Source organism: Mixophyes fleayi, chromosome 1 (assembly GCF_038048845.1).
Source record: "Mixophyes fleayi isolate aMixFle1 chromosome 1, aMixFle1.hap1, whole genome shotgun sequence".
NCBI lineage: Eukaryota > Metazoa > Chordata > Amphibia > Anura > Limnodynastidae > Mixophyes > Mixophyes fleayi.
In genome coordinates this window covers 308,154,966-308,166,332 of record NC_134402.1, presented here as the reverse complement: position 1 = coordinate 308,166,332, position 11,367 = coordinate 308,154,966, and the positions used below count along the sequence as shown (strand labels likewise).

Sequence of the window (11,367 nt, the reverse complement as noted above, 5' to 3'; positions counted from 1 at the left end):
AGAAGGATGGCAGTGACCAGATAGGAGCAGGATGGTAGTAGTAGGTTGGGGCCATTGATGAATCAATGAGTGAAAGTTGTAATGCCATTGTGCTGGTCTCAAAGCCAGAAGGAAGTACCCACTTTGCAAGGTGCACAATGTTTCCAAATTTGACCTACCCCACACCGCAGGTGGATGAGTTCTTTGACCATCTCAGATTTGCCCGGTATAATTCCGCCTTAGATTTAAGGGATATTTGCAAATTGATAGAGACATAGAGGCAAAGCACAAAACCACTTTTGGAAACTCCATGGCGCTATATTAATTCATAACTATGCCTGTTGGATTTCATGGTGCGACGCTTCCTTGCAACGGTTCATTGATCAAGTAACCCACAATCAACCAAATGATGCCATAACATACCTAGATGACACAGTAGTGTTTAGTGTCCATTGGTAGGCCCATCTAACTGCAAGCAGTTCACCAGCCCCAGCTTTACTGCCAACCTAAGAATTGTGATGTGGGAAGATGTAAAACCAAGTTTCTGGTGTACATTGTGTGAAATAGCTGTCTTAAGCTGTTAGATAATGAAGTCCAGGCTTTGAACAATGCCCCAGGGCCTCAAACAACAACAGAGGTGCACTCATTCTGGGGCTTGGTTTGATATTTTAGGAGGTTTATATTTATATCTAATTATTTCCTCTGTTGCAGCCCTGCTAGTAGATATGCCACTAAGCTCATTCAGTGGACTCCAAGATGTCAGGCTGCGTTTTGTGAGATCAAACAGGTACTCTGTGAGGGCTCTGTCCATCAGTCACTGAATTTCAGCTAACATTTCATTCTTCAAACAGGTGTTCCTGATAGATTCACGCTGTCCTGTATCAGGACTTTGAGTGATACAGCATATAATGTTATATTTAAGCAGGGAATATATATTTGTAATTCCAACTTATATCTGTCTCTGTCCCAGAGGAGTTTACAATTCAAATTCTCTTCCACACAAACACCAGGGCCATCTTTTCCATTGGGCACGATGGGCAGGTGCCCGGGGGCCCCATAGGCAGGGCTCTTAATTAGAATAAATAATCCTGCAAAAGAAAAAACCTGCAAAAAAAACCTTCAAGGGTTACTGAGCAAGTACATCCATCTATCTCTATATATCTATATCTATATCTTTATCTGTATCTCTATACATCTATATATATATATATATAAATATATATATATATATACATATAGGGGCCCCGGTGCACTGCTTTGCCCGGGGGCCCATAATGTTGTTAAGATGGCCCTGACAAACACACGATAACACTAAACTTCCAGTGTGTTTTTGAAATATGGGAGCAAATCGGAGCATCCAGAAGCACTTCACATAAACATGTGGAGAACACACAAACTCCCCACAGATAGTGTCTGTTTGAAATAGAACCCATGGACCCTGCTTGTGATATAATAATGACGCATTATAATGCAATCAGTCAGGTCTAAATTATTGACCCAACCCCTGTTGCGCCAGAAAACTGTTTGCCATTCCCAAATATTGAACATGCAATTAAAAAAATGCATTAAATATCTATATGTGCCCACAAAAACAGTATATATAAAATTAATAGTTAGGATAGACATAAATCGATCTCTATCTGGACTGCATATGTGTATGCCCAACTAAATATGCAGTGCAGACGTAACCACGAAGAAAAGTTTGCATCTGACATATTTTTCTTTTCATTCAGTGCTGCGTATTTTTATCTGTACATGTGGACATGATATGCAGCACAGCATAAGGAGGAATCATTCTCTAACCTGTACTATTTCCCTCACAGCTTTTACATTGATAACATGCATAATTAAATATTATAGAACACAATAGATACTGCACTGTGATCTTGTATATGAGATCCTGGCATGCGATTTGTATTGTTATACTGACCAAAATACAGTTGGTTAAGCAGAGCTACACAGGCTTAGTAACCAAATCCCTAGCAAGTTCTGTTTGGATGCAGTGTGCATCCATCAGTACTACATTTTTTAACACAAAGCAACATAAGCGGCCATGCCACCTGCCAAAGCTCTTCTGAGTGCTGACTGTTGGAGACTGCTTAGATGAAGGTAACCAGATATCACACAACCAGGGAAAATGCACAGTGAGGAGTATGGCGAATGGAACATATTTTTCTAAAGAAATTTGTATTGGCATAATTTGTTTTTGAGTGAATGAGGACAAAAAACTTAAGACAGAACCTATTCTGTATATAAAGCAAACTCCAATCTGGTAGCTAGTATTTAATAGCGACCCCAAACCAATAGCTAGTTTACAAAGCAGATTGCAATCGCATAATTGTCAATTGTCCCTATTTTCCGGGTACAGTCCTATTTTGTGTGTTTTTAAAGATTTGGCCCTAGTTTACAATATTGACCATTCATGCAATAAAAATCCCTCGTTTCTCTTCATTTTAGATGCAATTCCTACTATTAAGTTATTTTTTTATTGAAGAGGAGATTTAAAAGGCAAAAAAGTTATCAAGTCAATTAAAGGTGACATGATGGTGATTTTAGTGTTCCCAGGTTCAATGTGCTTGCTGTGCTTAGATGCCTTTTCTCAGCAGTAATGTATTTCTGGAACCTGGCATCTAGCAGTCTGATAGCTTGGGTACAATATAACCTCCAATTCAACGATTAACGTAAAATACACACTCCAATAGTCAATTAAGTGGTAAGTTCAGGGCAGAGCATTTTGTACTATCTGGAAAGAGTCCTGTTGGAGCGCCTTTCTCCATAGTGCCTGAATAATTAAGGAAAGTAAAGCATTAATAAAGAATGGTACCAAAATATCCTCCAAGAGCAACTTCTCCCAAGCAATCAAGAAGACAGTTTGGTGACAAACAATTCCTTTTCCAGCATGATGGAGCACCTTGCCATAAGGCAAAACTGATAACTAAGTGGCTCGGGGGATCAAAACATCGAAATTTTGGGTCCATGGCCAGGAAACTCACCCGACCTTAATTACATTGAGAACTTGTGGTCAATCCTCAAGAGGCGGGTGGACAAACAAAAACCCACAAATTCTGACAAACTCCAAGCATTGATTAGGCAAGAATGGGCAGCCATCAGCCAGTATGTGGCCAGAAGTTGGTTGATAGCATGCCAGGGTGAATTGCAGAGGTCTTAAAAAAAAGGTCAACACTGCAAATATTGACTCTTTGCATAAACTTAATGTAATTGTCAATATAAGCCTTTGACACTTATGAAATACTTGTAATTTTACTTCTGTATACCATAGCGACATCTGACAAAAAGGTTTAAAAACATTGCAGCAGCAAACTTTGTGAAAACCAATACTAGTGCCAATCTCAAACCTTTTGGCCATGACTGTAGACATTAGTCTGCTACATGCAGACGTTTTTTCTCCTACATCTGCCTACAAAACCAGCAAATTATTTTACTTCACCAATAATAGTAGAATCACAAGCCGCAATCAATAGATTGTGATTGGTTCTCCCAATCAATCCCCTATCCCCCAGCTGTAAGAGGAATGGAGAAGCCCTAAGTAAGATGAGTGTGTCTGTTAGGAGGGGTGCATTAGTAAAATATTTTCATGGGTGTGAGTGCATTTTTTTAAATCAATGTACAAATTCAACCATGGTTGTTTGAATTGGAAATGTAGGGGTCTATTTATTAAGCAATGAAAAGCCAAAATGCCGACATATACTAGACTATGTAAGAAGAGTTAAATCAGAGATGACTCTGATATTAACCTAATTACCGACACTTCTCATCATACCCCATTTATACTCCAGCAAAAACCCAGGATTTTGCCGGGGCAAGCCCAGACGACCCGGGTCGAGGTGCAGTATGAATGGTCCCAAGTCTAATTCCTGGGTAATCAGGTCTGCCCCAGGAAGCCTGCGCTGTGAATGGTGCAACCCAGGCCATACACAATGTTAAAGTAAATAAAAAAAATGAAAAAAACATCACAAGAGAAACCCAGGCATAATAAATTGCAGTGGTATTACAGCGCTGCGGAATCAGTGTCGCTATATAAATAAATGGTGATGATGATGATATTTCAATTAACGCTGCGATTTACAGTGGGGAAATATCGAGTGTTATCGGGCCCTCACTATGAAAAGGCAAAGATTACTTGAAAAGTAATCAGGTTAGCTTATATGTATTACTATTTGCAGTTGTTCATTCATAACGTTAACGATTAAATACAATATTCTCTGGATTCAGTTATCTAAACAAATCACCCTTATCTAAGATGGCGTCTGAAGACACTTGCTCGCGATAGTCATGCCCTTTCCAGACATGGCTGTTCATATTGCACTGTCATTGTGACGTAATAGGTATGCGACGCTCTATTGAATTCAAGCCTCAGTAATACACTGGGAGTGAACATGGCGCTTGCTAGTGTTGTGAAGTCGGAGGGTCCCCTGTGGAGTCGGTACCGGGAAAATCCGACACATTGTAGCCTTGAAACCGAGGGCTTGAGCTTCCAAGTCATCCCTGGAGCCGGACATGGAGCCGCAGAGCCCGGGATCGAGTTTCTGCACGGGACCACCACGCTGGCCTTCAAGGTGCACAATAATGGGGAGGATAGCAGTACTTATATGTGCCGTTTCCACAGTTTACCACTGTATTTTGTATGCGTTTTAAATACTAGATAGGCAATATAGGACATTTTTTAATGTTTTTAAGTCCGCAGATGGCACTTATGTGGCTTCAAGCACTCATGATATATTGACTACCCAGATAGTGGCAATTGTGCAGTATAAACTACAAGAGCCAATTATTTAACAGTTTTAGAGGAATCTAAAAGTATTAATCCAAGATAAAGTGTACCAGTTTGAGCAGTCTGTGTCAGTTATGGAAATCTAGTTGAACACCATGTCACAATATGTGCCCAACTTGTAAATGAGTGTATAAAGATATTCAGGAGCTCCTTGGCTTTATAAGAATGGAAAGGGTAAGGAACACAAATGTGACTCCAAATATCATATTAAATGGATATGTTAATATAATACACAGGTGTTAGTGTATATAAAACCTCCTGTAAATATAATGTCATTCACACTGTAAATTATGGCAGATTTTAGAAGTCTCAGATCTGTGACCTGCATAAGAGCAGTTGGCCTGTAGTCTTGTGCTTTCATATGGTCATATAACTTCTCGGCCTTCTAATCTACACATAATTTACACTAAGGCGTTATCACATGTAATTTACAGTTATATGCAATATATATAAGCTCTGTATAAAGTGAAAATTCTTTTGTCATTTCCATATTCATTAGGAACATTTATAATGGGTTAATGTACTCCCTGCTATCAGATTAAAAGTTAGAAGTGACAGCAAACTATGCCCATTCATAGTTGAGAACTTCTCATCTGCATTTTCTGGCAGGTCATAGGCTACGAATACCATCAGAGTAACAGTACCTGGTGTGAATGTTGCTCTAATTGTGTTGAATATTTGTCACAATAAGCCCAGATTTACACTGCGTTCCCTTAAATACTTTAATGTAAATTCCTCCCTAGTACCGTCCTTGTAATACACTACAGAAATCCCAGGGTGAATATCTTCCTCCTATTCTGAAATAATTGCATCATTACCCAAAGCTTAAGCAATTTCTGAATATATAATTGTGTATTGTGTATTGTGAATAGAGGTACTAAAATAATTCATCCCAGTTAAAAATTTGATCTAATTTGCCTGGTTCAAGGATCTCAAGCTTCTTCCAGTTCGATTTAGTTCATCTTACATAGTCACCCTGTGCTCGAACAACAGTCCTTGAACTCGCTTATGATCGGTCTTCCCACCCGCACACCTTTTGGCTGCAGAGCCTCAGGAAAAACATCTTCATGTAGTAGCCCCCAGGACTCTGGCTAGTGGGGGTCTCCCTACTCTGTCACCTTTTACTGGGTGATAGTGCAGCTTTAATGACATTAAACTGGAAAATGTTGCAGATTTAAATGGCTATTTTTTATAGTATTATTAAAATATTTTCAATTTGAACAGCAAACTATACTTAGTTTGAGGTTTTCTATTTATTGTATAGTATGTTTTATGGTTTTACATATGAAGTAATTAACCTCAAACATACTTGAACCTGTTCGCTTTGCTCAAATATTTAGACTAATATAAAGTTAGAGAATTTATTGCAAGTTTTCGATCTTTAGAACTGGGTCGAGAACTAGTTTAAAATAATGGTGACCATCTCTCATTGTGAATATATAAAATATCTTCTTGTAAAAGAACCATTATAAAGACCAAGGTATTTTTGTTTGTTTTTAAAGGTGCAAAATGTTACATATTTTACCTAAGCAGATTGCTGCATTAGATATAATTGTATGTTTTAATGCTCCTCTTTGTCTTTATGCTATCTTAGATTAGGTCAATAATGACATCTTTTCATGGCTGGTGTGAGGAGAAATATGAGCATACATGTAATTTAATGACACTATAATTACAATTGTATTTCAGGATCCATTTGTTTATATGCTAACGGTGAGCTTATGTCTTTCACCATCTTAGTTCCGTCATGGAGTAATTGTGGCTGTTGATTCCCGTGCCACGGCTGGCTCGTACATCGCTTCACAGACTGTGAAGAAAGTTATTGAGATCAACCCTTACCTGTTGGGCACAATGGCAGGCGGTGCTGCCGATTGTAGTTTCTGGGAGAGACTCCTTGCTCGGCAGTGTCGCATCTATGAACTCAGGAACAAGGAGCGCATATCTGTGGCAGCTGCTTCCAAACTCTTAGCTAATATGGTATATCAATATAAGGGCATGGGGCTGTCTATGGGAACCATGATCTGTGGATGGGACAAGAGGGGACCAGGTAACTAGAAAATGTTGAACCTTTCTTTTTTTTTTTTTTAAATCACATCTGTTATGTGCCTTTTTGTAACATTTACAGTAAGGCTAGTTACTGTTTTCTAGTAAAGTAATAATTTGTTTTATACAGATTACTGGTAAATGTGTTTCTTTGTTTAATACTTTTCTTCACACAGGTCTGTACTATGTGGACAGTGAAGGGAACCGTGTGTCTGGTTCAGTATTCTCAGTGGGTTCTGGTTCTATGTATGCTTACGGAACCTTGGATAGAGGATACAGTTATGACCTGGAACCAGAGGAAGCCCAAGAACTGGCACGCCGCTCCATTTACCAGGCCACATACCGTGATGCTTACTCCGGTGGAGTGGTGAATCTATACCATGTGCGGGAAGATGGATGGGAGCGTGTGTCACAAGATGACGTAGCAGATTTGCATCAAAAATATAAGGGACTGACTGACTGATATTCTGTAGTGCAGGAAGTGAATACTTAAACAGCTATAAAACCTGCTTTTAATAGAAGATAGAGTGGGTTCCAATGAGAGATGACACCTGAACGTGATAGTGATTAAGGTGGCGAAGGCTCCTTAACATATTGAAATGTGGTTTATTTTGTATTGAGCGTATAGGATGGTATTTGGAGCTATGTTTATTAAAATATCTTCATAACATCCTAATAAACATATTACTTCCAAGTAACTCTGAAGTTTGATTTACACTTTCACTGAAATGTTTTGTCAGGTATATTGGTTCAGTTTACAATTTTACAATATATGCAGGGCAGGTAAATGCATACAGCATTAGTACTTAAGTAGTCATAGTGTTGTGACGCTCATTAGTAATAAAGGTTGCATTTTATCCAGTGCACAGGAATATGTTGTTTGGGGCAAAATTGTATTCCTTTTCTTCCGACCATGCTAGTCTTGTGCACCAAAACATCTTATAGTCCAAAGCTATGGTAGGTCCTTGTGCAAAGTAATATTAAGAAAGCGTTGAAATTACTCTTGTAGCTCATGAAAATACCAATATCATCTGTCACAAGTGCATTAATATTCAGGAATCACCAAGCAAATGTGTCATAAAAATATTGTCAATGTTACCAGTAACTGATCCAGTTCTGCTCTGGAGCGTGTCTAATCTCCCAAGTAGAATGACAGCTACCAGCCAACTGTGAATGCGGGAAAATCTAAACTGAAATATTGGGGGCAAAAACTTGAGATTCAATTTCAAATACAAGCTGAAAAAAAGGAAACAAGCTAAAACAAAGTTCATACATCTAAAAGTGTGTTTGAGATAAGCCTCACATTGCTAATATGCTGTTAGAGACCTTGCTCCTTCAAGTATCTCTCAGTGTGGCTTCCTACTTGTCTCCATTGCACTCTTCACATCATGGCTCTCTGGCCCTGTTCTCACTACCATAATCAAACACAGTAATAGGTCACTGCCTCCTATAAGATCATCACACTCATCTAAAATAGTTTGTGCAGCGAGCATTCTAATCATCTGATCCCACTTTAAAGGTGGGACATCCCACGAGAGCAAGAGATGAAAATTGAATACAATAAGATGGTCAGTCACAGCATTGAGTTCTCCAACATATGTGTTTATAAATTCGATGCCTTGACACAGCATTTAATGTCAAACCATTTTGTTATGTAGCATACAATTAAAGAATTCCACTCCAGGGGGTGTTCACCGTATTAACATTAACTGCTGTTTTTTACTTACCTGTGCAATGCAGTTCACTAGACACACAAGCTCCATTAAACTTAAAGGATAGCTCTACCACAAACTAAAAATGAACTTGGGCTACACAGGAAGATGGGTATAAACCATACCTTGAGCTTGTTTGACACTAATGACAAAAGCATCCTACTGACGCCAAAAAGTAAGAAAAAAAAAAAAATCTTGGCCGGTATAGTTCTGTAGGTCTGTTATTTTATAATGTTTATTTTTTTTTTTCCCCGTTACAGGCACTCCGAACCCTCACTTTGTGCATGTTCCTTTCCCTGCTATCTGTATTAGGAGGTACAGCCTATATCTGGGGCTCATTGTTGGCTATGGATGATTCTGATATCTTCCCTCATACCTGATGCCCTGCTGATGAGTGAAGGTGTGGAAGAGCTCCCCCTATCTTTGCCTGATTTTAGTGAGGGCTCCTACAGATAACTGGTAGTGAACTAGCAGCAAGAATTCCACCTTTCCCTAGAAAACAGCAAGAGTTTGTGGCAGCAAGTAATTTTTGTCCCTACAGAGTAGGGACAAAAGACTTCCCCAAGGCTTTTCCTGTGGGCACCATGGCAGTCATCAACTTGCATGAAACATGACTTAATCTTCCCACTCCGATTCACTAAAAAGTGTTACACATAGTTGTCCCTGAAAAATCCTACTGGCTTTCTGGTTGCTCCCATTTTGGCCTTATGTGTGCACTGCCATGTTCCTACCGGACAGATTCCCCACCCACCCCCCAACTCCTGCTCGTCACTAGGAGTATGTTCTAGTTCTTGAACACAGTGTGTGAGCCAGGTGATGTGTCCACTACAATGATCTGGTGTCCTAACTTATGCATTGTGTCGGACTCCAGAGAGTTATCTTTCTGGCACAGGGCTCCTTGTTCACTTGTTACTTATTTTGCCTTTCACAGTTGCAAGGCTCAGCTATCCTCCAGACAGAATGGACTAATTGTGTGTTTCCGGCATATGTTGTCCACTGCTAGCTCTAGTTTGATCTTTCTACTTATACTGGTCCCAATATGGCTGAACCAATTTGAGCAAGAAATCTGGTGAAGTCCCTTGATAGTATCCAAGCTGATTCACTCAACTAGGTCTGCTGCTGCTCTGTCTCTATTTTCCCATGAGGCAATGCTCTGCCCACCTGTCAGACTTAGACTCTGAGGAGATGAAATTTCTTAGAGTGGGGTACAAACTGAATCTGAGTTAAAATAATGCCCCTATAGTACCAGCATTAAAGTGCATGCAGGTCCTAGTTCTAATGATAGTGACACTAGAGTTGTTTTTGTTAGCCCAGGTTCACACCAGGGGCCTTCAGTCTGCCATCTTCCACCAATGGGTCAGTTCTTTCAATTTGAAAAGATTATATAAGTTGAAGAGGTCTGTTTTAGAGATTAGGACTGGAAAGTGCTCTAAATGAACAAATGGATTCAGCTGGTTTTTTTTTTGAGACGTTGTAGTATGAATTAAAATTTCACTTATATATGGTGACACAAGAACACTCGACATTTGTTCCCCACCAACATAGAGTTCAGGTTACCCTGGATACATTCCACAGGCTTTAAAACACTTCTAAATTCACCACTTTAACATGTGTGGTAGTGTAAGTGGAATGGGCCATTGATTTGACTATAGCAGTACAGCTGTATATTTTTGGACTATTCTTGCTCTAAAGGTTATTCCATGTCAGTTCACCCAGGCCATGACACCCACTGACTCAGATTTTCATGAAGCTTGGCACACCTGACACTACCACATATCTACTAACCCATATAACATTTATTTTCTCTAGGCCTCATAGTTTCTGAGATATAGGCGGTCAAAGTTATATAAAATGAGAATGCTGACAGCTACTATTGTTTCAAAAACTACAGAAAATGAATTGAGAGGCAAGTGGGCCTTATAGGGGTAATTTTTCTGAGTTATTTAATGGTGGTGTTTAAAATTCCAAAAGGGAAACACCTGAGGATATATTTACTAAACTGCGGGTTCAAAAAAGTGGAGATGTTGCCTATGGCAACCAATCAGATTCTAGTTGTCATTTATTTAGTACATTCTACAAAATGACAGCTAGAATCTGAGTGGTTGGAATAGGCAACATCTCCACTTTTTCAAACCCGCAGTTTAGTAAATCTAGCCCCTGGTGTACAAAATTATAAGTAGTTACTTTTCGTTTTTAAAGAGAAAATTTTAGTTAAACATTAAAAACTCATACAGGCAATCAAAATCCCATTATTTTTCTTTGATAGCCCTTTAAAGTATAATTTAAGGATCAATTTTTATAAAAAAAAAAAAAGAGACATATTAACTCTGCCTCAGGTTAATAAAGCTTATTGAACAGAAGACTATTTTCGTCTCAAAAAATTCTTGACTTTTGAACTAAATGATTTTTTAATGACTTCGAGTCAGGCAAGATTGATAAGATTTTTTTCTGGAATCCCCATATTGCGATTGACACAGGATACAAATTTCAAAGTGATCTGTGGATTAGGTACTGAGATGTGAATTTTTTTATGAGACATATCACACTTAAAACAGAGAATCAGGAGTGGCATTTCTGAGCTACTTTACATAACTTTGACCTATATCTCAGAAACTAAAGCAGAGAGAAGATAAATTTTATATGGGTTAGTACTGTAGATTTGTGGTAGTATCAAGTGTACCAAGGTTCATGAAAATCTAAGTTAGTGGGTGTCATAATTAAATTTTTCTGGGTGATTTGACCCCTAATTAGCACTGGATTTTTTGCCTTTTTGTTAAGGGTATATTTTGCAATATTAACATATAAAGCTGCTTTATGCTCTTGGAGGTCAACTCAAATTCC

General features: G+C 38.8%; 1 protein-coding gene across 1 annotated transcript; it reads left to right on the top strand.

Moving 5' to 3' along the window:
- The first annotated feature begins 4,333 nt into the window (after positions 1-4,333).
- On the top strand, positions 4,334-7,512 carry PSMB5 (proteasome 20S subunit beta 5). Its single transcript, XM_075211377.1, has 3 exons — positions 4,334-4,556; positions 6,512-6,818; positions 6,991-7,512. The coding sequence occupies exons 1-3, from the start codon at positions 4,377-4,379 to the stop codon at positions 7,275-7,277; spliced, it is 774 nt and encodes a 257-aa protein (XP_075067478.1). The 5' UTR covers positions 4,334-4,376; the 3' UTR covers positions 7,278-7,512.
- Positions 7,513-11,367: the final 3,855 nt, after the last annotated feature.

Bases quoted from the DNA above. Each gene is read 5' to 3' on its own strand.
- PSMB5 (XM_075211377.1), top strand. From the start codon at position 4,377: ATGGCGCTTGCTAGTGTTGTGAAGTCGGAGGGTCCCCTGTGGAGTCGG. The intron at 4,557-6,511 runs GTGCACAATAAT...TCACCATCTTAG, and splicing joins CCACCACGCTGGCCTTCAAG to TTCCGTCATGGAGTAATTGT. The intron at 6,819-6,990 runs GTAACTAGAAAA...TTCTTCACACAG, and splicing joins ATGGGACAAGAGGGGACCAG to GTCTGTACTATGTGGACAGT.